This window comes from Corythoichthys intestinalis, chromosome 7 (assembly GCF_030265065.1).
Source record: "Corythoichthys intestinalis isolate RoL2023-P3 chromosome 7, ASM3026506v1, whole genome shotgun sequence".
Taxonomy (NCBI): domain Eukaryota; kingdom Metazoa; phylum Chordata; class Actinopteri; order Syngnathiformes; family Syngnathidae; genus Corythoichthys; species Corythoichthys intestinalis.
The window spans coordinates 33,743,199-33,769,951 of record NC_080401.1 but is presented as its reverse complement, the minus strand read 5'-3'; the positions used below and the strand labels follow the sequence as shown (position 1 = coordinate 33,769,951).

The window sequence follows — 26,753 nt, the reverse complement described above, 5'->3', positions numbered from 1 at the left end:
CTTAAAGAAAAAAAAAACATATATTTTAAAAAAGTTTGACAAATTTTAACTCGGAACCTTCTTGCTGCACTTCCGGGAGGACTCATTTCCTGAACAAACCACTGGTAATAATTCATGGTACTGGTAATGGTAAGAAACTGAGTTTACTAATACGACTCGACGATTTAAAAAATTCTAATTTTAAAAAGTATCCAGTTGATAACAAGGAACAAATCAGGAACCTCTCTTCGAGACTTGTTTTCGGGGTGGGGGGGCTATTTTGCACGCTGGAACAAATCCCCAATACTGGTAAAGTTGACTGTCAATGTCGCTCATTTCTGAAAAAAGATATCAAATTAAACAACATTTGGATTAAACGAGACGAAATATGTTTTTCCACCGGAAATCTTTTTAATGTAACCAAGGTTACACGGAGTTCAAATGACATTGACGACCAATTGTGACTATGAGTAAAAATTTGACTTTGTGGTGATTTGAGGTAAAGCTGCATGATGTTTCCCTTTTTAAAAGGGCTTCCCTTGACCCACCTGGCAAGACATCTTCACGGGTGCTCGCACACTTTTCACATTCGTTTTTTTCGAGCACCACAACGGCTTCTACATGGAACCTCTCGGCCAATTCTGGTCCCAGGCGGCACTCCCGGGACGCTCTTGTTCAAAACTTCCCGCATTCAGTCGCTTCCACGTGAGGCTCATCAGTTTCGGACCTCTGCTCGGGTACAGGCCTTACCTGCTCCACTTATTTGGATGGTGCTGAAGCCTGTCCAGAAGCTCATTGCCATCATACTTGGCAGGTAGGAGACGACATACCTACTTGATTTTTAAGACAAGAAAATTACTAGAATATTTTATGGACAAAATCACGTGATTTATTTAGTTTAAAAAATGTTAATGGTCCAGTACGTTAAAATACACGCAGCTACGTATTTAAAATATTACGACGGAGGGCCAAACAAAGGGGGAAAAAGTAGGACTACGAGAATAAAGTCGTAATATTGCTAGAAAAACTAATACATTGTAATTACAGTGATCCCTCGTTTTTCGCGGTTCATGGGGACCAGAACCCGCCGCGATAAGTGAAAAACCGCGAAGTAGTGCCACCCAATAAAATTTTTTTTGTGTGTGTGTTCAATGTATTTCTTTAAATTTATCATTGGAAAAATATACATATAACACACGATCTTCACCTTTTTCACCAAAGTATAAATTTGAAAAAAAAAAAATTTAATAAGTGGGTTTTAAGCACTTTAAATGTAATATGGTATTACATTTAATGTGCTTAAAACCCACTTATTAAAAAATATATACCGTATTGGCCTGAATATAAGACGACCCCTTCTTTTTCACGACTCAAGTTTGAAAAAAGACTTTTTGAACACCAAATTATTTTTTATACAGAAAATAATTACAGTACATCTGAAACAAATGATTATAAAAATATATTTGAGAGAAAAAGCATGTTATTTTGCCTCATTCAAATCTTAATATCTGAACATTTAAATATGTAAACTAAAGTGCAATCCCATTCGTAAATGAATGGCTTCTTGTTTTTGAAATGTAAAGAAATAAATCGTGATAAAACAACAAAATTGCAATAACTCCATTAACAATCAAAGTGAAATCTAAATGTAACTGTGGTTTTGAAACAAAACTGAATAAGGAAAAACATTGCAATAATGCAAACTGGTTAAACTTGAGAGTAGCTGAGATTTGTCATGACAGAACATCGCTTCAATGATATCTGGCTCCATCTAGCGTCGTGAATGGGGAGAGTAGCTGAGATCTGTCAAGACAGAACATCGCTTCAATGATATCTGGCACCATGTAGCGTCGTGAATGGGTATAATGTTGAGACTGCGAATATAAGACGACCCCCTCTTTTTCAATCTTATTTCAATGCAAAAAACACCGTCTTATTAGAGGTGGGAATCTTGAGGCACCTAAAGATTCGATTATAAATTGATTATTGATTCACACCCCCGCTTTTAATGTTTTGTACATTAGTTCCAAAATTTTTCAACAATCCTCTCAGGCTGAACTAAACTACTATTTCAGTATCAAGTTAACAGTTAAAAACAGTAAATAAAATACTCAAGTCCCTATTCTGTATCAGCAGCTTTAAACTACATTCCGTTAATTTAAATGTTGTGAATCAACAGTTAAAGTTGTTACAATTGCTCCAGTTATTCCGTAATTTCCCTTCCGTCTACTTTCGACATGTGAAAGTTTTAAAACTGTTTCAGCATTTAAAGATTCAAGTCAAGGTTTTGCTGATTTAGGAGTATTTTAGATAAATGGTTAATTAGGTTCGCTACAACAGAGCCTTCCAGAGAAGTGTACCGCTTTAAGATGGCGGCTGTTTACTAACGCCGGCAAGTCTGTCATTTCGCATCTAGTTCTTTATACGTGTTCTAACGCCGCCGTCATCTGTCATTTCGCATCTAGTTCTACATATATGTGATATCTACCGTAGAGTTATGTGGCCGTATGTTTGTAGCAACTAGCAACTGGCCATCAAGTATTATTGTTTTTTTATCTAGCGGCATGAGTTGAACATGATATTTACTAAGGGTGTAACGGTAGATGTATTGAACTGTTTCGGTACTTGGTGTTCGGTTCGGAACGGACGCGTACCAAACGAGTTTCTGACGTAATGTAACCCTTACTTTTCGAGGCATGAGTTGATCGGGTTACAGTTTCTTTGTGTAAATTATATTTACTCCGTCTTCTCTACTATAATGAGGACCAACACAGTAGGACAAAATGTCAACGGCGCAACAACGTGGCCGCCGCGAGAACGCAGTGAAACGTGGCCGTTAAAGTGCCAAGTGCCAATGCACACCAGTCGCAGTGCGGCCGCGTGTTAGACGCGTCCCAGAAGCGGCAAAAGAACGGCAGAGTTTATTATTTGACGAGAGACACGGCCCTCCTGCGTCAATGCTACTAGCTAGCAGACCGGAAGTCACTCGTGTAAAAATACGGTGGATCCGGTCGATTTTCAAATAATATGCAATCGTAACCCACTTTTTGAGTCCATCAGATCTCTTGAGTGGGAGATCGGGGCACAGTTGACTTGTCTTTGTTGATTTACAGTTGTTTTCTCTGATGTAATAATAACCAACATGACCCCGTGTTCAATACAAAATCCTCCTACCACAACAAAACAAGTAGGAACTCGTATTCACATAGGAACTAAAGTTATACAACATAAAATATACAATATAAATGAATACTACATCACATTTGTAAAATACAAACACGTAATAAAATAAATAATAGCCCATTTAAATAAAATAAATTGAAATGAGCTAAAGCACCTGTAATTAAATAATAAAAATAATACACAGATCCTGCTTACACAATTATATTTATTTATTTCTGTGTGGTGCTTTAACTTGAGAAAATCCACCAATAAAGCTTTTGAAAACCGTTCATTAGGAAAAAAAATCATTGAGGCATTTCATTTGTAAAATACATGTTAAAATCTTTGTCATTGGGATTGCTTTTCTCTTTAGCACAGGACTTCTTTTTTCTTCTTTCTTTCAGAAAGAAAACTGACCAATACGTGAGGTCTGAAAGGCAAATTGTTGTTGGATTATTATCTTTAAATACCAGCTACTTTTTGAGCAGAATTCTAGCTTTGTATAGGTTACGGTTCCTATTGTTGAAAGCACAAAAGTGTGTAATAAACAACTAGCACATTTATATTTTGCATTTTGTTTTTTTACTGTACCGAAAATGAACCGAACCGTGACCTCAAAACCAAGGTACGTACCGAACTGAGATTTTTGCGTACCGTTACACCCCTGATATTTACTCTTGGTCCGTTCCTCATTGCGTCCAGAAGACCGCGCTGACTGTGTTTTAGTTCCGCTTTACCTGGTATAATTCAATAATCGGAATTTGGATGTTTGTGAATCGTTCTCAAATCTTCTACGGCCGAATTGCGAATAATCTAACAATCGGAAATTTCGCACGCCTCTATCCTTTTCAGTAACCGGAAATCAACAGAAAGTGATCCGTAAATGCCCCAAAATCAACAGGAAGTGACCCGTAAATGTCCCAAAAGGAAAAGGAAGTGACTGAAAATAGACAGGGAATTCCGTGAAATGCCCCAAAATGAACTCATCTTGTGCTACTGACGGCCATAGACATCTGATTCATTTGAAGTGGCCGGGATGGCAGCGAATGAACGAATATTCATTCGCTCTTACCCTCACACTTCAAATGGATTGGACGTCTACTAGTGATTAATTAGCTTGTTGTTCAATTTATTAGTTGGTTTGTATAATATCCAAGAATGATTTCCTGACCCATGTATCGTTAAGTGTTGTATCGCTATTTCGTGAGATCATCATTATCGTGAGCTTTGCATCGCAAATCGTATCGTAACGTGTGGTGCCCAGAGGTTCCCACCCTTTAATAGGTTGTAATATTACATGATTATAGTCTATCTAATTAAACATACAATTTACAGGAGTTTAAGGAAATGGTGGGTGGCGTTGCCTGACAATCGGCGTGAGCTCTTCCGCCAGTGGGCGTGGCGGCAGCGCTGGAGGCTGGCAGCGGCTGCGGGCATGGCGGCGGCGGTCACGGTCCTCCTCATCTTTACGCACCTAGACCAATCCCCGTTGACTGGACGCACACGCCTCCTGGTTTTCAGCAGGCAGAACTACATGGAGTTAGCAGCTGTTACCTCAAAATTTGTGAGTGGACGTGATGTTTTCCATTGAAAGTATAACATTTTCTACTCTGAATGCAACTTCTTCTGGTGTAGTACATGGAGGAGTTTGGTGAGCTTCTGCTCCCCAAGAGTGACGCTCGCCATCAGGCAGTGGAGCAAGTGGTTCAGCACCTAGCACGGCGTAACCTGGACCTCCCCGAAATGGCCGACATTGACTGGAGCGTCCACGTGGTGCAGAGTGACATCACTAATGCCTTCGTGCTCCCGGTCTGTGACCATGCAACTATCATACGTCACACAAAGTCTTAATGAAACTCATCACTTGTATTTTGGGTTGTTGTTGCAGAATGGCAAAGTGTTCATGTTCACGGGCATGCTGCAAGCTGTGACGGACATCCACCAGCTCACCATCGTCCTGGCGCACGAGATGGCCCACGCTTTACTGGGACATGCTGTAAGTCACTTCATTAAGTACACCCAGGAGTTTATTTGTGGAACAAGATCCAGCACTTTTTGACTTTGGCATCCCTGTGTCCCGGGCTCATTTGGGCAGATCCGGCACCTCTTGTGTATAGATGATGATAATAATAATAATAATAATAATAATAATGATGTAAAAAGGTTTTTAAAAAATGCATTGTAATAGCCCCGAATGGAGGAAAAGAAGGAGAAGAGTCGTTGATGACTTTCTCCACTTTATTGTTGCAACTAGGGTTGTTCCGATCATGTTTTTTTTTTGCTCCCGATCAGATCCCGATCGTTTTTGTTTGAGTATCTGCCGATCCCGATATTTCCCGATCCGATTGCTTTTTTTTGCTCCCGATTCAATTCCAATCATTCCCGATAATTTTTCCCGATCATATACATTTTGGCAATGCATTAAGAAAAAAATGAATAAAACTCGGACGAATATATACATTCAACATACAGTACATAAGTACTGTATTTGTTTATTATGACAATAAATCCTCACGATGGCATCTACATTATTAACATTCTTTCTGTGAGAGGGATCCACGGATAGAAAGACTTGTGACTGTATATCGTGACTAAATATTGCCATCTAGTGTATTTGTTGAGCTTTCAGTATATGATACTGCAGCCATGCCCCAATGCATGATGGGAAGTGGAACCATGATGGGAAGTAAAACCATGACTGTGCGTCGTGCTACCAATGGATATATCTTTCTGCTTTGGGAAATAACTTAAGGTGTTTAGACAAAGATCAATTGCCACCTTGCTTCCCCACATTGCTTCCCATGATAGTTTTAATCATAGGGAGAGGGATTGCAAGGTTTTAGCCAATTGAAGAAAGGCTCCAAAGGCTGCCAAAATTCACTCTACTCATTTTGCGCTGCCTTTTATCTCTCTATATACTGGACTGTCTCAGAAAATTAGAATACACAATATTCTAATTTTCTGAGACAGTCCTGTATATTGTTCTATGTAAAGGACGTCAGCCAAGGTCGGCCCCCCACATTTTTACCACGCCAAATCTGGTCCCCTTTGCAAAAAGTTTGGACACCCCTGCTTTAAATGGTGGATTAATGTACAGGACTGTCTCAGAAAATTAGAATATTGTGTATTCTAATTTTCTGAGACAGTCCAGTAAGTAAAACGGCGTCATTACTAGAGCTGGGAATCTTTGGGCACCTAACGATTCGATTACGATTCAGATGGTCCGATTCGATTCTAAAACGATTATTGGTGCACCCCCCCCTTTTTTTAAATATTTTTTTTATTAAATGTTTTGTACATTAGTTCCAAAATTGTTCAAAAATACTCTCAGGCTAAACCAAACTACAGTGGTACCTCTACATACGATCACTTCGACACACGATCTTTTCGACATCCGACGTAAAATTTGAGCCGCCATTTGTTTCTACATCCGACGAGTTGCTCGAAATACGACGACATGACAGCACTGCAAACGAACGCACGGTGGATTTTCTTGTGTGAGAAATCAACACAGTTTTCAAAAAAAGTTGATACAGTTGGAGAAACAAGGAAAAAAGTAATGCTTACCTTTGAAATGAAGATGCAAGTTATAGAAAAATATGAGCTTGGGGTGCGCGTCCCTGAACTGGCTCAACAATACAGCTCCATGGTCCTCTTCCGACCACCGTTCGCCACTATTTATAAGTTAAGGTGACAATTATTATTGTGGTAACATTGCCAAGGAAATCGCCAGCTTCGTCACGTTTTTATCATTTATTTAAGAACTTATCCAACACAAAACGCCCATTGTCTTAAGCAGTTGACTGCTCTCAAGAAAACGAAAGTATTATCTCTACCGCACCGACCTATCTCACTATGACGTCAGCTTCGCGGTGCGTTCAGGGACAGTAAAAAGTGTCCGCCATATTAGAATCCAATTCGTTACATTATTTACAGGAATAATTATTAATTATTCTTCTTATTATTATTATTCTGACTTATTTATTTATAACTTATTTGTTTTTCTATGTTTAATTGCCATTTGTAACAGTGCCAGCAGTATTTATTAAGAATTTAGTGTATGTTTTTAGGCTTTGGAACGAATTAATGGAATTATAATGTATTCCTATGGGAAAATCCTGCTCGACATACGACCATTTCGACTTACAAACAAGGTCCTGGAACGAATTAAATTCGTATGTAGAGGTACCACTGTACTATTTCAGTATCAAGTTAACATATAGCAGTAAACAAATATACAAAAATAACAGTAAATAAAAAACTCCAGTCCCCATTCTGTATCAGCAGCTTTAAACTACATTCAATTAATTTAATGTTGTGAATCAACCGTTAAAGTTGTTAAAATTGCTCCCGTTAATCCATAATTTCCCTTTTGTCAACTTTCGACATGTGAAAGTTTTAAAACTATTTTAAAGATAGATTCAAGTCAATATTTTACCGATTTAGGAGTATTTTAGATAAAAAGTTAATTAGGTTTGCTTGGAAGGTTCGCTACAACAGCCTTGCAGAAAAGTGTACTGCTTTAAGATGGCGGCCGTTTACTACGTCTGCATCTAGCTTTTTGTAGATGTGCTGCAAACGCTACCGCTACCGTAATGCATCTAGTCTTATATAAATGATATCTACCGTAACATTATGTGGATGACGTACTTTTGTAGCAGCTTCAGGTATGTTGTTGTGTTTTTTTATCTCGTGGCATGAGTTGAGCTAGAGCCGTGAGTTGAGCATTGGCATTACCCGAGGGGCCGGGTAATGAGAAGGATGATGTTTAGCTACTCTCGCTCCGTTGCTCATTGACCGCGCGGCGCGCTGAGTGTGTTGTACTTCCGCTTTACTTGGCATATTTCAATAATCGGAATTTGGATGTTTGTGAATCGTTCTCGAATCTTCCACGGCCGAATCGCGAATAATCTAAGAATCGGAAATTTTGCACACCTCTAGTCATTACAGATTAAGCCGACAATGAGTGAGAGGGTCGTGCAACGCATATATTAATACCGTTAAATATTTTAACGTGACACATTTTTTAATAAAATAATTGCCGCAGTTATCGGGATATTTTTGATAACCCTACCTTAAACCTAAATTAAAGACTCTGGATGAGTGTAACATATTATGTCTGCAACGTTAAATACAATTAGAAAACGATTTAATATATATATAATTAAAAAAGGGCATGGCTGATATTTTTTTGCCGATTCCGATACTTTGAAAATGACGTGATCGGACCCGATCGGGACATCTCTAGTTGCAACAATAAGAAAATAAACAAAATAACAGCGGAATGCCGCCACATTCGACCTCAAACTTGTACTTCTCACCCGTCTCCCTCTCGCTTCCTACTACCTCAAAACTCTCCAGTCCCAGCGTCTCTTAAAGGGAACGTGCATAGTTACGGACATTACTATATAAAATACAATAATAATATGCATAAATTCACACCATTTACCATTATAGAAAAAATCCCAAGAATTACATGTTGTTTATAAAAATGTAGCGTCATTTGAAAGAGTCTGAGATTTGTTGATGCACCGAAAAGCTGGACAAATCAAGCCCCTGACATAAAAAAAAAACAAAAAAAAAACAAACAAAAAAAACTGGAAATTTGCGGCGTCGGGGAGGAAGCAGCCATGATCAAAAGGCATTTCAACATTCCGAAAAGACAGTTGCATTTACTGTCTTTTTTCGTGCTTGTTGTTTTCAGCACCATTTTCTGCGTATGTTCTGGGACCTGTGCCCATCTCGTCATCCCTGCGCTGTCAAATGTACTTTGCGTTCCGGCACCTTATGATTTAGAAATTAAGCACTGGGTACACCTGCAACATCTTACACAGACTGACAATAAATGAGTTAATCAAAAAGATGGTGATCGTAATTGGAGCCGAACCTTTAACCTACATCGCATGGTCATTGAGGTTTTTACTGCTGTGATTATCTAACCTCATGAAACAGTCCCTCCCGCCCCCCAATTGTTATTATTTGTTTTTACCACTCTCCCATTTGAGTGACTTGTGTGACAAACCTATTCCCCCATCAGAGTCGAGTTTTGTGTTTCCTGGCTTTGGTGGCCAATCATAAATAGTTATGGCAAATGCTTCCTTTTCATCTCATTGTGCTATAAACAAGACAGAAGTGTAATAGATCACTCTCAACAGTTTGGCACAAAAATCTGCGGATTTATCGGTGAAAAAAAAAACATGTGACCAGTATCAATAGAAAATAAGTTGGATCAAATGTTTGCATATAAAACCAGCAATAAAAAGCCCTAGCGGGACTTGTCACTCGACAGGTGCCAGCATTGTGGCGGGCTTATGCGAGTGATGTTTCCTATTTAAACCTTTATTACCAAATATATCACACTTGATACACTTAGAATTTCATGATATTGAGAGACTAATTCAGAATTTTGACACTTCTTTCTCAAATTGATGCATACAAAGTGCATCATGTTCCATGAAGGGAAAAAAAAAATCAGGATTTACCAAGGTGGTAGATGTTGGTGTGCTTATTACACATATTCATTTGGAGTTTTCTTTTTTTACAAACTTGAAAAAAAGGTTCCATTTAAGACCTTGTTTTTTCAAATTTTGGGATTCTCTGACAATTGCTTCATGTTGCAGGTCTTTAAGGGTTAAATGTTTTTTGTATTAACACTGCTGGCCAAAAGTATTGGCACCCCTGCAATTCTGTCAGATAATGATCAATTTCTCCCAGAAAATGACTGCAATTACAAATGCTTTGGTAGTAATATATTCATTTACTTTGCTTGCAATGAAAAAACACAAAAGAGAATGGGAAAAAAAATCAGTCATTATCATTTTACACAAAACTCAAAACTGGGCCGGACAAAAGTATTGGCACCCTTTGAAAAATCATGTGATGCGTCTTTAATTTGTGTAATTAACAACACCTATTACTTACCTGTGGCACATAACAGGTGGTGGCAATAACTAAATCACATTTGCAGCCAGTTAAAACGGATTAAAGTTGACTCAACCTCTGTCCTGTGCCCATGTGTGTACCACATTGAGCATGGAGAAAAGAAAGAAGACCAAAGAACTGTTTGAGGACTTGAGAAGAAAAATTGTCAGGAAGCATGGGCAATCTCAAGGTTACAGGTCCATCTCCAAAGACCTGAATATTCTTGTGTCTACCGTGCGCAGTGTCATCAATAAGTGTAAAGCCCATGGCACTGTGGCTAACCTCCCTAGATGTGGACGGAAAAGAAAAATTGATGAGATTTCAATGAAAGATTCTCCAGATGGTGGATAAAGAACCTCAGCTAACATCCAGACAAGTTCAAGCTGTCCTGCAGTCCGAGGGTACAACGGTGTCAACCTTTACTATCAGTCGGCATCTGAATGAAAAGGGACTCTATGGCAGTATACCCGGGAAGAACCCACTTCTGATACAGAGACATTAAAAAGCCAGGCTGGAGTTTGCCAAAACTTACCTGAGAAAGCCAAAAACATTTTGGAAGAACGTTCTCTGGTCAGATGAGACAAAAGTAGAGCTTTTTGGGAAAAGGAATCAACATAGAGTACACAGGAGAAAAAAAACGAGGCCTTCAAAGAAAAGACTGTGACAAACATTGGCCCGTACGTCACACATGAGATCAATGTTTACATTTGAATTAATTAGACAGGTACTTTTTTATTTCATTAATTAGAAACTCTTGCAGTGCTTCATATTGAGGAACACATGCGAAGGATGGGGGTGTTACGGACAATTATTTTTCGCGCATTGTTATGAATGAACAGTACTTAAAAATAAATGAATGCGGATGGATGTGGAAGTTTTTTTTGTTTTTCCCACAAACTTTGTGGTGTAGACATAATTATTTTTTCCAGACGTATTAGGGCAGTATCCCCGGATTTTAAAAACCCTGCTCGTTGTAGACATGGCCTCAGTCTCTGAACAGCTAAAATGGGATTTGACGCCTTCGTTGCCACAGCAACCAGTCAGATGTGTCAATAATGTGGCCCAGGCTGAACATGTCCAGATTTGATTTGGACACTTGCTAAAATAAGTGTGAACAGTTAGCCATAAAATTCAGATTTGAGGAGGAATCGGATATGGCTGCAGTCTGAATGCAGGAAATTTGACAATCTGGCTACACATTGGATAACTTTTGCTTTTTTAAAAAAAAAAAAAGCCTCAATGATAAAAACATCTTTTAACAAACACTGTGCCATGCAAGTAATAGTATTTAAATTTATACACAAGACAACACATAATTAGATTTTTTTGTAATAAGTCCCCAAAGCTGATTTGGTGTTTTGTTTAGCAAATATTTTAACCAGTAAATGAAATCCAATCATAATGCAATTACACCTTGAGCTCATTAAAAAGCCGTTGAACGGGCGTAAACATGACATCGGAGTCGTTTGGGCGGTCGACGAGTGTTTACGGCCTCGTTAAAAGTCCATTGTCGTTGCCGCGTGAACAAGTGTGTCATCAACTGGTGCGCTTTGGGAGTTTCACGCTGGGAGTTTCACATTGTAATTAGATGAAGGCAATGAGCAGCTACAGGATGCCTGATTAGCTCAGATACTGACTCAACTGCCTCATGGCTTCTTTCTAACTTAACCTGACCTCTGTCCGTTCTGTCACTTTGCGGTACGCAGGCGGAGCAGGCCAGCCTGTCCCACGTGTTGGACCTCCTGTCGGTGGTCCTGCTCGCTGCCATCTGGGCCGTGTGTCCCCGCGACAGCTTGGCGCTGCTTGGTCAGTGGGCCCAGGAAAAGCTCATGCAGGTGACTTGCATACCCAACTATGATGATGATGAATGTTAAAAGTAGGGCTACCAAGACTGATAGACAAATCGTTTAGAGACCTAAAAAAATCATCATTTTGAACCTCTTGAATGGAATGTTAGTCACCAGTTTCATGACATTACTATTCTGATTCTCAGAGGTTGGGTAGTAATGCATTACATGTACTCCATTACATTTACTTGAGTAGCGTTTTGTGAAAAATGTTCATCTAAGTGTAGTTTTACTAAGCCATGCTTTTTACTTTTACTTGAGTACATTTGTGAAGAAAAAAATGCTACTCTTACTCTGCTACTTTGGGCTACACAAGAGTCATTACATTTTTCCTCTTTATTATACATATTAGATTTTTTTTTCCAGCGATGCCATTGCCAAGAGTAGCGTTACTAATTTCACCAATGAGACGTCGCAACAATAATCACATGACTCCATTACACCAATCAGACGCAAGCTTGCCATTCTATGATCACACCAGTTTGTTCAATCACATGGCATCTTTAAAGCACCGTAAAACATGAAGTGCCTTATTGGCCCGAATATAAGACGGTGTTTTTTGCATTGAAATAAGACTGAAAAAGTGGGAGTTGTCTTATATTCGGGGTCTAGACATTATACCCAGTTACGACGCTAGATAGCGCCAGATATCATTGAAGTAAATGCTGAACTTGAGTAATGTTATGTTAAGACAGATCTCACCTACTCTCAAGTTTAACCAGTTTGCATTATTTTATTGCAATGTTTTTCCTTATTCAGATTTGTTTTAAGACTACAGTTACAGTTAGACTTCACTTTGGTGGTTAATGCAGTTATTGCAATTTTGTTGTTTTCTCACAATAGATTGGTTTATTTACATTTCAAAAACCAGAAGCCATTCATTTACAAATGTTATTGCACTTAAGTTTACACATTTTAATGTTCAGATATTAAGATTTGAATGAGGCAAAATGCTTTCTCTCTCAAATATATTGTTATCATCATTTGTTTCAGATGTACTGTAATTATTTTCTGGATAAAAATTAATTTGGTGTTCAAAAAGGTTTTTTTTCAAACTTGAATTTTGAAAAAGAGGGGGTCGTCTTATAATCAGGGCCATCTTATATTCAGGCCCATACGGTATTTGACATAGAGCGCTGCCCTCAACATGACTCAAAAGCACAGATTTAAACCTCTCTTCCAGTTTTTATTCAGCACCGATTGACCACGGAAAACTGGAGATAGGATCCTTTTAATTTCATAATAGTAACTATGAAGGATCTACAGTATTCACTATTAAGGTCTAGGAACTATTTTTTCCACTAGAGGGCAGGGCATTCATGCTGTTTGGAGAAATAATGCTTCATTTCTGTCTTTTTTTCCTCTCTTTCCGGTATTCAATGATTTATTTATTTATGTTTGGGACAAAATACTTGGATAAAAAGAATATCCTGTAAAAATACTTGAGTAGAGAGACTGAAACAGTGACATTTTGCGGCTCTCTTCGTCGCGTTTTCCTCGTTCTGAATAATTCCCCCTCAATGGGCTGAATAGTAAAACTGATGAGCCCATTCTCCCGCTGACGTCATCCACCTGTTAGGGATGCTAGAGCCCTATAATGGTAGGCGTGGCTAACCGGCAGATTAAAAGACTAATTTCTCATCATCTGCGCTTTGCTAAATTGTTGTATATAGTCAAATCGTCTCAAAATATGATTCTAATTCACATAATAATGCCATTTAAGACTTTTTTTCTCCTGTCGTATGCTCTTTAACGCTTAAGGCTGATTTGTGCTTGATGGCGGACCTACACCGTTAATGCAGACTTGATTTGGACCCTATGCCGTGGCCCGACGAGCGGCTCCAAAAGTCCTGACTACGTGTCACATCAACGCGTCATGACGTGAACGTCAAAGGACTTTGATTGGTCCGCTCAGAATGGTGTTTCCGGTTCAGCACAAAAACACCGCCATTTTCAAACATTCAAACATCTTCGCAAACGTCTTCTGTGTCGCCTACGCCTCTACATTTGTATCAAACACATTTGGTTGTCTAGGCAGAGCTTGACTTTTATGGGAGAGGGGCGAAACTTGTTGATGACACCGAAACGCAGCGTCAGCAATAAAATTAACTTACAGAACTGCCTCAATTCTTCAAGGCATAGATTCAACAAGGTGCTGGAAGCATTCCTCAGAGAGTTTGGTCCATATTAACATGATGGCATCACACTGTTGGTGCAGATTTGTCGGCTGCACATCCATGATGCGAATCTCCCGTTCCACCACATCCCAAAGATGCTCTATTGGATTTAGATCTGGTGACTGTGGAGGCCATTTGAGTAAAGTGAACTCATTGTCATGTTTAAGAAACCAGTCTGAGATGATTCCAGCTTTATGACATGGCGCATTATCCTGCTGAAAGTAGCCATCAGAAGTTGGGTACATTGTGGTCATAAAGGGATGGACATGGTCAGCAACAATACTCGGGTAGGCTGTGGCGTTCCAACGATGCTCAATTGGGACCAAGAGGCCCAAAGAGTGCCAAGAAAATATTCCCCACACCATTACACCACCACCACCAGCCTGAACCATTGATAAAAGGCAGGATGGATCCATGCTTTCATGTTGTTGATGTCAAATTCTGACCCTACCATCCGAATGTTGCAGCAGAAATCGAGACTCATAAGACCAGGCAACATTTTTCCAATCTTGTATTGTCCAATTTCGATGAGCTTGTGCAAATTGTAGCCTCAGTTTCATGTTTTTAGCTGAAAGGAGTGGCACCTGGCGTGGTCTTCTGCTGCTGTAGCCCATCTGCCTCAAAGTTCGACGTACTGTGCATTCAGAGATGTTCTTCTGCCTACCTCAGTTGTAACGGGTGGTTATTTGAGTTACTGTTGCCTTTCTATCAGCTCGAACCAGTCTGGCCATTCTCCTCTGACCTCTGGCATCAACAAGGCATTTCCGCCCACAGAACTGCCGCTCACTGGATACTTTTTTCTTTTTCGGACCATTCTCTGTAAACCCTAGAGATGGTTGTGCGTGAAAATCCCAGTAGATCAGCAGTTTCTGAAATACTCAGACCAGCCCTTCTGGCACCAACAACCATGCCACGTTCAAAGTCACTCAAATTACCTTTCTTCCCCATACTAATGCTCGGTTTGAACTGCAGGAGATTGTCTTAAACCATGTCTACATGCCTAAATGCACTGAGTTGCCGCCATGTGATTGGCTGATTAGAAATTAGGTGTTAACGAGCAGTTGGACAGGTGTACCTAATAAAGTGGCCGGTGGGTGTATATGCTCTGTTAGTAGGGTTAGGGTCTCTAAGGTGCTAGTCACATGATCTGTTCGAAAAATAATTTTGACACATTATGAAATACTTAGTAGGATTCTTGTTCATTCCACTCATTTTAGTTGTTTGTTTTATTGCTCTACAACTTTTATAGTCAACACAGGTCTTTCTTTTAAATTCATATACAGTGGTACCTCGACATACAATCGCTTCGACACACGATCTTTTCGACATCTGACGTAAAATTTGACTCGTCATTTGTTTCTACATCCGACGACATGCTCGGAATAGAACGATTTATGACACCGCTGCAGTTTCTTTGTTTTCCCGTAAGACGGATGTATGGCAGATTTTCTTGTGGGAGAAATCAGCGTGATTTCCAAGAAGGTTAGTCCAGGTCGTGAAAAAAGGGAAAAGGTGACGCTTACCATTGAAATGAAGATGGAAAATATGAGCATGGTGTGCGCATCCCTGAACTGGCTTGACACTACGGCTGTAGAATGTCTACCATCTGGACGGTCCTCCTCGGACCTCTGTTTGCCAGTCTTTATAAGTTAAGGTGTCAATTATTATTGTGGTAACATCACCTACTGTCCGCCCAAGTTGACGCCAGGTCGCCAACAAAAACAAAACATTAAAAGAGGAAGTAATATTTCTACCGCACTCTCTATCTCACTGTCACGTCAGCCACTTTAGAACCCGATTTGTTACATTATTCCAGGAATTATGATTATACTGCATTATTATTCTGAGTTTTATTTATAATTCATTAGTTTTGCTATGTGTAATTCCCTTTTGTAATAGTACTAGGAATATTTATTAAGGATTTAGTGTATGTTTTCAGGCTGTGGTACAAATTAATGGACTTAAGTATTTTTATGTAAAAGTCCTGCTCGACATGCGACCATTTCGACTTACAAATAAGGTCCTGGAACTAATTAACTTTGTATGTAGAGGTACCACTGTATAGACCCCAATCACCAACGTCACACAATCACGTGATCGCTGTATTTTGCCGCCGTATTGTCCGTCATTGTGTGTCCGTATTGTCAATGATCGTAGTTTCTAAAGGTGGATTAACTTGCAAATTATGGAAGCCCCGGTGCTTTCAGACGCTGTAAACTCATTGGATGAGTTGCATACAAGCCGTTATTTGGAAAAGCTTCGGTCGATCCAGTCGCCAGATCTATATTTGATACCCAAACCAATGTTTCCTTCCGTCCGGTCCCGTCCCGTGCGTCAGAGCCCGTCCTGAGACCACAAAATTTCCAATCATACTCCAGTTTATGTCACGATGAGGAGTCTGGTACCCAAAATCGGCACCGGCCCGAATATAAACAGACATTTGGTCAGCTGAGCGTCACCGTTGTCACGATTGTAAAATGAAACTTGATCGACAACGGGCCGGTGTGTGCCGAAAAATAACTGCCCTGCATGAAATGTCCCCCGACGGGAGCGCTTATTTATAACGCTTTATTGACGTGAAAACATCAAATGTTTTTATGGACGCAGTACAGTAATGGATTTACGACTGTAAGATCAGTTTTAAATAATTGAATTACACAAAATATTAGTACTGTATTTTAGTAACAAATCGTGGACTGGGCCACATAACCATCTTTGAACAGAAATGTATTAGTCTACAGGTTTTCACGACCATATCCCAATGATAATCACACAGGTATGACATTTATTAGTTCAAACAGAGTAAAATAATACATATTCACGGTACAAGAAAGTAGTTTCCGTGTGGGCTCCCGTCAGGGGGGACATTTCACGCAGGGCGGCTATTTTTTGGCAAACACCTGTTGTTGCACTCACCTTCTTACTGCGCGACCGTGGCGGCGAGCTCCGTAGTCTCCGTCTGATGATGTCTGCGATCGTGTTGGCATCATATTGATGTTTTCGCCGCTGTCTAACGGCTGTTGACACAAACGCATCATGGACAGAGATAAACAAACCGTCCTGCTTTGGAGATTTGCCCTTTTAACAATGGGCACACAGCAACTACTAAAATGACCGTTTATCTTCTCTGTTACTGCAACCAACCGCCACACATGCCTTCACCATTTTGATTAATCAATGTTACAATGTTAACGATTGTCAGGAAGGTTTTTGGGTTCGTTTTCTAGGCGGTGATTCCTTAGACAATCAGAAAAACATGCAGTAATAGGAGGAATGTACGTAGCGGTAATATGTAAACACGATGAGCTGACGGACAATATGGCGGCAACAGTCAGGGGGAGCGGAGTTGTGACGTCACGTGATTGGGCTCTATAGAAAATACAATTACATGCAACGATATTTTACGCCCTCTGGGGGAGGGCGTTGCCTCGCCTGCTTCCCCTCAATCGCCGCGTATGTTTGTTGTTCAATATCTATTAGCTGGAACTGCTAATACACACATTCCATCTCCGTTGCCATTGATGTCTGTGACCGGAGGAAAACTGATGGAATTTGACTAGAGTCCCCCAAAACCATACAAAGACAAAGCCACACCCCTCTAGTGGCTTGGCGGTAAATTACAGAGCAACACGTTCCCTTGATGCGCAATGACGATGTAGGATCTACGCAGTCACTCAGCCGTGAACTGAACACAGAAGCATAAATACGCCCTTAATGTGGCTCCCCTTGCAGGTGATGTTCAACCGTCCTTACAGCAGAAAGCTGGAGGCGGAGGCTGACCAAGTCGGCTTGCAGTTGGCGGCCAAGGTAAACACTCAGTTTCACTCGTAACACTGCGATGGATTGACTTGATGATAGGTTCTTAGTCTAAATTATGTACATACAAACATGGTTTCATTCAAATGGTCTATCGGTTAAAAAGGTGAAGAGATAGAAAAGAAAAAATTACAAAATATGCAATCACAAATGTATTAAGGTAAAAAAATATCTTAAGCTTACACATGATATATAGATTGCCGATAAGATTTTTGAATTAAAAATAGTAATATAATGATTTAAAAATATTGATGAGGAAAAAAAACAAATCGTTAACACCGGTTAGAAATTACAAGACATTAATTACACAAGAAATTAAAATACAGCGATCCTCTACTTATCGCTGTTAATGGGGAGCAGAACTGAGCATATAAAGTGAAAACCCGCGAAATAGTGTCACCCCCCCCCCCCATTTTTTACATACTTTAAGGAAAAAAAAACAACTACTGATATACATGTTACCATGAGAATATTAAAGAATGAAGCGTGAATAAAATATTAATATATATCTAAAACCTAAATAATACTTACTATACATTCATTCTCTCACATGATACGTGTATGTGTGGGGGGGTGTCTATGTGTTTCTACATACGTAGATGTAAATAAAGTGTACATAAATATGTTTTAGAACTCTTTTATTCATATAATAAGATACTTACAAGATTAAAATATCCACGATGCACTGAGGGCGTGAAAGTTGAACTGCGAAGTAGCGAGGGATAACTGTATAAAATAAAAACTGATTGGTTACACAAAATTATTGAATAAAAAATGTATACGAATTCAATCTCATTGATTACACAATGATTTAAAAAATATATAATTTAAATTAATTACAATTGAAATTCAAATTAAATCGAAATTAAATAACTATAGCAAATAATGTTCATTAAATGTTAATTAAAACATATGAAGGAAATACAATTTTAAATATATATCAAATGATTAAATACCCGCAATGAATGGAATTGTATTAAACAAAATTGAAAGTAATTAATTGCGCATTAGGTAGTTAAGTAAATGTAATTTTAAAAATTGACTAATTTAGCACAAACAAAATATTTGAATGCATATACATAATTACAAAAGTGTGTGTAATCAAACATAACGATTTTAGTTATTACAGAGAACAAGATTCACATTTGTTCACTATCATTCCAATATGTGCCACTAGGGAGCGCCATTGTCAAATTATACAAACGATGTCCCAGTCTATTAGGTCCAATTTATTAAGCCAGTGGTTTGAAATGATACAAAATAATTAGGAGGGCCACATACCAAGATTTGGCAGACGCATGTGTTTGTTTGCGTGTGTTTGCAGGCGTGCGCTGACGTGCGTGCGGGTCCCGTTTTCTGGCAACAGATGGACATGAGGGAGAAGCTGAGCGGCGAGCCCAGCCTGCCCGAGTGGATGTCTACGCATCCGTCGCACAAGAACCGCGTGGCGCAACTTGACCGCCTCGTGCCGCAAGTATGACTTCTCACACACACACACACGTGCACGCAATTGGAAGTCATGGGTTTGTGTTAAATCAAAAAGCAAATACAAGGACTTCCTGATTTTCCAAGGCTCTGGAGTTGAGGGAGCGCTGCGTGTGTCCGCCTCTGCCGTCCAGTGACCCGCGCATCGTTTTCTCTACGAGTGTACGCGTGCTGCTGAAGGATGCAAAGGGTGTGGGCGGGGCGCGGTTACCTGGCGGGCCTTCCGGAGTGATGGTCCCCGCGGCCCTAATGGCCCAAACCCCGCCTCATGAACGGACCCAATGAAAGTACTGATGCTACTCTTTCATACACTGAGCCAGTCCATCAAAAATAATTTCCTGTACTACTGATTACGCTCCTCGTGAGTATCTCGTGGAAAAACAGGTCCGTCATTACGTTAAGTTTATTTATACACAGCAGGGGTATCGAACTAAACCTATCCAGGGGGTCACTGGAGAGAGAGTCTAGGTTTATGTGGCCCACATTAAATATTCCACAAACAACACATTCAATCTTCTCAATCTCTATGAGAATATGAACGTTTCTTCAGGACATGAAGATTGTTGACCTGCTCTACTCTCTCCTCCCTCTGCTATTTTATATATTCCTCAACGTGTCTAGTTAAGCAATGACTTTGCCTCATATTATAATTCTTAGCATTGCAACTTTCCCTGTGCGTATATAATATTACACATCGGGTCAGGAAACAATTTTCCGACTCCCACGTTTCGTAAAATTGGCTATGTTGGTTGCCAAAATTTCTTATCACGACAGGTTTTGGGGAAGACATGACCTGCTGACAGTATATATTTTCTTTTTACCTCGTGTTACTTCACGCAAGAAAGAGCAGCTAATTCACTTTGGCTCACTTGCTTTAGCTTTGCTAGCTTGTACTGTAAGAGAGTTAAAAAATAGCCCAGGCCAAAGATGTGCAAGTTGTCTGAAAATATAACTTAGTTGTGAAGAAAGGGACCACAAAATGGCCCAAAAGTTTGAGACCCCTGATTAAGCACATTCATTACAATTGCTGCAATACCAAAGCAATTTACAAACCATCTGATATAAACAAAAACAAGTCAACACAATAATATATATTAACCCTTGAGAGTCGAAGGATGCGCCGGCGCGTCCTCAGCGCACGTCGTCTTTGAAGCGCCCTCACGTTTTAATTACGTCACCCACATGCCGTTGGTTGATCTCGTTTTAAAGTGCGGAAGTTGCGGTTTACTCTCGTTATTATTTGAAGTCAATCGACCAACTAAAACATGAGATATTGTCATTTAAGTTTTATAGTTTTATTGTCCTCTCAAAAAAAACATTAAAACGCTGCATGGATCATTTGTTTATGTCTATATTTCCATCATTTCTTGTCCTTTTTCAAAACGGAAGCTCCATGAAAAAAACACAAATCAAACGAACCCTTTCGAAGTCTCAGTGGAAGCACAAAATGCGTTTTTAAAAAAAATAAATATAACTGCCGTGCGAGGTTCCACCGAACGAGAGGGAGGAGTGGTCTGAAGCAGCGAGGTGGCGAGCGACGGCCGTTTGGATCGAGCAGCGACTTTGTGTGACTTTGAGAATGAATGGAAAACTAAATTTAGCGCAAGCAATTGTGCTTTTTGATCAACTTGAGGAAGAGGATGGTCCAAATTCGTCATCGTCTTCTTCGGAAGAGTCCTCGAGTGAAGATAGTGACGGATTTGAACACGTGGGTGACGCCATCGACGAGCTGAGGTAAGCCAACTCACTTTTTTTTTTTAATGCTGAAAAAGTTTCTTTTGAAAGTTTCTTTTGATATTGCAAGACAAAGTTAATTTTGATGCAATATAAGTGTGTGTTTGTGTATATAATAATAAAATGTGCATATCAGATCAAAGTCATACGTGCACTGTGTGTATGCCAGGCAGGAATTTATAATTTGTGGTGTTCTTCTTTCTATATGAAGATTAGGGATGTAGCACATATTCAGCTATGGTATTCTTTCTATTGTCATACATATAGATTTCCATTATTATTTATTGCTGTATATATTTTTATTTTATACTTTATTATTTTCATAAATACTGACTTTTTCTTCATGTACGTTTATAGTGACAATGAAAGTAAAGTGAAATGAAAATGGAAGGGTGGAAAGAGGACCGACACCCCATGGAAGTGTGGGCTGTCTGATGTAGCCCTGTGTCTAATTCCAGGACGAAACTGCTTTTCGGAGTGGCATGCCTGAAAAAAATTTAACTTGTTTATTGTAAATATTTTTGAAAATACTTTTTTTCCCCAATGTTATATATATATTGTTCCCCCCCCCACAATCAGTCTTCTCAATTTGTGTATATAAATGTGTGTTCAAGAAGCTTGATTGTGTGTACATAGTTTTCATCAAGTGATAGGCCGCAATACCTAAACTCATAAAGAGATGGCCTCTAAACACTTTTTGTGTTAGATGACAATGGAATATATTTTTTCACTGTTCTTCACTGTTTGGTCTGCTGTATATAACCTGTTTTGACTAGAGCATGTATAAAGGCAAAAAACGCCTATGGCTATACCTGTTGTTTATGTTGAACTGTCAAATATAAGACTATTTATTCTAATTTTTTTTGGTTGAATGTTCATCCTAACATGTTGAATAAATATTACAAAGTTTCAAAACGGTTCGTTACGCATGTTTGGTTGTCAATTGGACGTCAATATTAAAAATTTTGACAAAACGATTTTGGAATTTTTGGTGTTTTTGGGCCCAAAATGATGATTTATAATTGGTCAGTGAGGGAAACAACAGTTTGGACATGAAGTTCAAGGTGTCACAAAAAAAGGGACCAAACCAGGCCATCTTAAACAATTCTTTCTTTGAAATATAAAGGCAACTTCAAAGGCATGCAAAATCAGACAAAATAGGCCCAGACCATAAAGGGTTAAACTAGCGCTGTCAATCATTTGGAAGTTTTTAATCGTGATTAATCACACGATTCCCATAGTTAATCACAATTATATAAAAAATGCAAGACTATTTTTGTAAGGTTTTAGTACTTGTTAGATGAAAATATTTACAGTGAAGGAAATTAGTATTCGAACACCCTGCTATTTTGCAAGTTCTCCCACTTAGAAATCATGGAATGGTCTGAAATATTCATCGTAGGTGCATGTCCACTGTGAGAGAGATAATCTAAAAAGAAAAATCCAGAAATCACATTGTATGATTTTTTTTCAACGATTTATTTGTGTGGTACAGCTGCAAATAAATATTTGAACACCTGAGAAAACTAATGTTAATATTTGGTACAGTCGCCTTTGTTTTTAAATATGGAGGTCAAATGTTTCCTGTAGTTTTTTACCAGGTTTGCACACCCTGCAGGAAGGATCTTGGCCCACCCATCAGTCAGGTTTCTGGGCTGTGGCTGAGAAACACGGAGTTTGAGCTCCTGCCAAAGGTTTTCTATTGGGTTTAGGTCTCGAGACCGACGAGGCTATGCTAGAACCATGTTATGCTTCTTACAGAGCCACTCCTTGGTTTTCCTGGCTGTGTACTTTGGGTCATTGTCATCTTGGAGGACCCAGGCACGACGCATCTTCAATGCTCTGACTGAATATGGAGGTTGTTCCCCCAAAATCTCACAATACAGGGCCCCGGTAATCCTCTCTTTAATACAGTGCACTCATCCTGTCCCATGCGCAGACAAATAACCTCCAAAGCATGATGCTACCACTGCCATGCTTCACAGTAGGGATGGTGTTCTTGGGATAGTACTCATCATTCATTTTCCTTCAAACACGGTTAATAGAATTATGACCAAGAAGTTCTATTTTACTCTCATCCGACCACAAAACCTGCTACCATGACTGCTCTGCATCATCCAAATGGTCATAGGCAAACTTAAGAGCATATGACACGAGAAAAAAAGTCTTAAATGGCATTATTATGTGAATTAGAATCATATTTTGAGACGATTCGACTATATACAACAATTTAGCAAAGCACAGATGACGAGAAATTAGTCTTTTAATCTGCCGGTTAGCCACGCCTACCATTATAGGGCTTTAGCGTCCCCAACAGGTGGATGACGTCAGCGGTAGACTGGGCTCATCGGTTTTACTATTCAGCCCATTGAGGGGAATTATTCAGAACGAGGAAAACGCGACGAAGAGAGCCGCAAAATGTCATTGTTTCTGTCTCTCTACTCCAATATTTTTACAGGATATTCTTTTTATCCAAGTATTTTCCCCAATAGCTATATAAATGGCATGGTCATGACAAATAACAGTCTTGTGCTGAATGGAATATGAAATAATAAAAATGCATTTATTCAGGACGACATGGCAAAATTACTCCATAATGGTCAAAACTGTCGACTTCACCTTTACTGTCGAACCTCCCGAACGATATTTTATGACACCTAATCGGACATATGTCATTTCCCTTCCCCGGCTTCGGAGAATGTGAACAAACCAGAAGGCGTGACAGCTAGCCGACATGCTAACCCGAACCGAGTGATGTTTCAAAGTCTTCGAAGCGGAAAATCACACATAACTATCCTGGATTATTTGACATGACGACCCGGTTGTCGATTGTCTTCGCGGATCGGCAAACCGCCCGGCGGAGAGCAATTTGCAGTTCGTTCCCCGGAGGAGAGTGGCTGGAGTTGTTGTGCAGCTAACGTGCTGCTGCTAATGAGCATTAGGAGAGCTTTTTACATGCCTATCAATGATCAAACGTAAGTAGTCCTTCATTTAAAGAAAGTTTGTAATGTTTACTTTGGAATCGCTGTATTCGTATTTGACATAATACAAGACAAGATGTTTACTCACTTCCTCGTAAGTCCAATGGTCCCACAGTAAATATCCATGGTGAATGGGAACCTTTTGAAAGTCCAAAAACGCGCATACGCCTCTCCCTCATACAGAATGATTTTTCTGCAGCCGTTTGGCTGGCGTGATGCGAAAAATAAACGTATTAATCCGCAAAATCAGCTGAATCCTTCGTCCTCATACACAACAGTACACTGTAGCGTGAAGAGGACGTCTTCTACCGTACACGTCACAGCGCCCTCCTCCTCAATGCAAGACCGAAGCCAGAAGTCACTCATTTTCATGGCGCGGAATTAAAAAAACTAAATAAAAATAGCGATCGCTTCCACACACATCCAAGCGGCCCATATCATTCAGGGGCATAAAATACCGCGTATATTATGAAATAAACATGCTTTTTCGTGTCACAGGCACTTTAAGACGGGCCTTGACGTGTGCTGGTTTAAGCAGGGGAACCTTCCGTGCCATGCATGATTTCAAACCATGACGTCTAAAGCCTGAGTTGTGCTTCTGTGTTGCAGTGACGGCGAAGCTACTACGGCGTCAAAGAGCATTCGATAGTTCTGCGGCAAGGGAACGCAATGCTCTGTGATTCACTGCCAAGCCACTAGGGAGGTGTGGCGTTGTGTTTGTACACTTGTCGAATTCCTTTAGTTTTCTTCCGGTTACAAAATAATGCCAACGGAGATAGAACGCTTGAATGTGGATCTTCAGCTCATCAACATTGAACAACAAATGTTGATCATACTGTAATGTCCGTAACTAAGCGCGGGTCCTTTAAGAGGCGATCAGACTGGGTAGCGGTGACGTAGTGGGATGCGAGTGGAAAGAACGGGAGAAAGCGAAAGTTAGTGGTCGCATGTTATTATTACTATTTTATACTTGAAGTGTGAAATGTAAATAAGTCACAGACTCACAGCAAATGTGTACACAATAAATGATGAAGTGCAACAACCAAAATACGACATAAAGTGATAAAAAGCTTGCAGTGTTTTGCCGACTGTGTCACCGCTTCGGGTGGCCATTCGCTTCCGAACACACGAATACTTGTCTCGGTGGTTCTTCCATTTTTTTATGCAATCGCTGACCTTGCCATTTGGCAATCTTTATAATGTCTTGAAGAGACATTGTAGAAGTTGTTGTACTTGCTCCTCGATTATATTCTCGTCGGCTTGGTCCATTTTTGCGTGTAGCAAAACAATGTTTGAAAATGGCTGTGATTTCGCGCTGAACTGGAAACAACAGTCTGAGCTGACCAATCACAGTCCATTTGAGCCACGTCACCATGCGTTGACGCGTCGACCAGTCTGAAAATTGCGGAGATGCACGTCAGGCTACGGCGAAGGGTCGTAAATCGGGTCTGCCTTGGGGGGCGTAGGTCTGCCGCAAAAGAATAATAATAATAAACTCAGCCTTCAGTGTATTACCAACAGTAACCTTGGAAACGGTGGTCCCAGCTCTTTTCAGGTCATTGACTAACTCCTGTCGTGTAGTTCTGGGCTGATTCCTCACCTTTCTTAGGATCATTAACTCATTCACTCCCAGCCATTTTCACCGAAGCAAGGCCCTTCGCTCCCGGCTGTTTTACAGGATTTTGACTGATTTTGCAAGGCCCACAGAAAATTCTGTTCTATTGCTATATAAACATGGAACCCACCAAAAGAAAGGGTAGACTCTCTTCTTTCAGCAGAAAAAAAAGTTGGTTCATATCTTTTTCCATTCTTTAGAAATCAGCATTAGAAAATAGCTTAGTTTGAGCAATTTTCCAATTTCTAATGAAAACAGAGAATGAGAAATTGAGCTTTTTGTGAAAGCATACATTTCAAACATAACTTTGACTTATACACAGGTATTTTTTGCTTTAGTTACATCCCAAATATCTGAATAATGTTTTCCTTTTACAAAATAAGATGAACAAGACAAATAGAGTTTTTGATAGCAAAGTAACAATTTATTTACACATAACTTACTGAAAGATGACGCTGTTCTGGCCGCGACAGCTGGTTAAACTTTTCCCTCATCGCCGTCTGTGTCATAATGATGAATTTTTTTGAGTCTCTGCGGGCTCTGCTTGCAAGCAGCACGGACTCAAAGGCATCGTCCGGTGCACTAGTGGTCCCGGTCCTTCTGCTCGGTCGTCCAGCGCCTGGCATCCTGGGTGTCCTACCGGTTGTTCTGCTCGGTCGTCCACCGCCTGGCATCTATTCGGTCGTCTTCCGCCGGCTTGGCCATGCGGCTTGGCCGTTCGTTGCCGTTGAATCGGGCCACGGGTCTTACCAAATGCGCTACTGCCTTCCAGTGGTCGGTTGGGTCTCTAAAATGGATTTTCAGCTTTGTGCTTTGGAGATAAATTGAATCATGACCCAGAGATGTCTTTTGGAAAAAAAAAACAAAACGTAAAAGACGTATAAATACGTCTTTGGGACACTGAAACAATTAAAAATAGAACGTATTTTTACGTTTTTGGAAGCGAATGAGTTGACCCCACGAGGTGATATCTTACATGGGGCTCCACTCCGATTGAGATTGACCGTCATGTTAATTTCTTCCATTTTCTTACAAT

The 26,753-nt window shown here is 39.9% G+C and overlaps 1 protein-coding gene across 1 annotated transcript; it reads left to right on the top strand.

The window, feature by feature from the left end:
- Positions 1 to 87: 87 nt before the first annotated feature.
- On the top strand, positions 88 to 26,138 carry oma1 (OMA1 zinc metallopeptidase). The gene is made up of 8 exons (XM_057842294.1): positions 88 to 793; positions 4,477 to 4,705; positions 4,777 to 4,950; positions 5,030 to 5,137; positions 11,769 to 11,897; positions 17,819 to 17,893; positions 19,227 to 19,376; positions 19,475 to 26,138. Exons 1-8 carry the CDS (start codon positions 489 to 491, stop codon positions 19,670 to 19,672), a joined length of 1,368 nt encoding a protein of 455 aa, XP_057698277.1. The 5' UTR covers positions 88 to 488; the 3' UTR covers positions 19,673 to 26,138.
- The last annotated feature ends 615 nt before the right edge of the window (positions 26,139 to 26,753 follow it).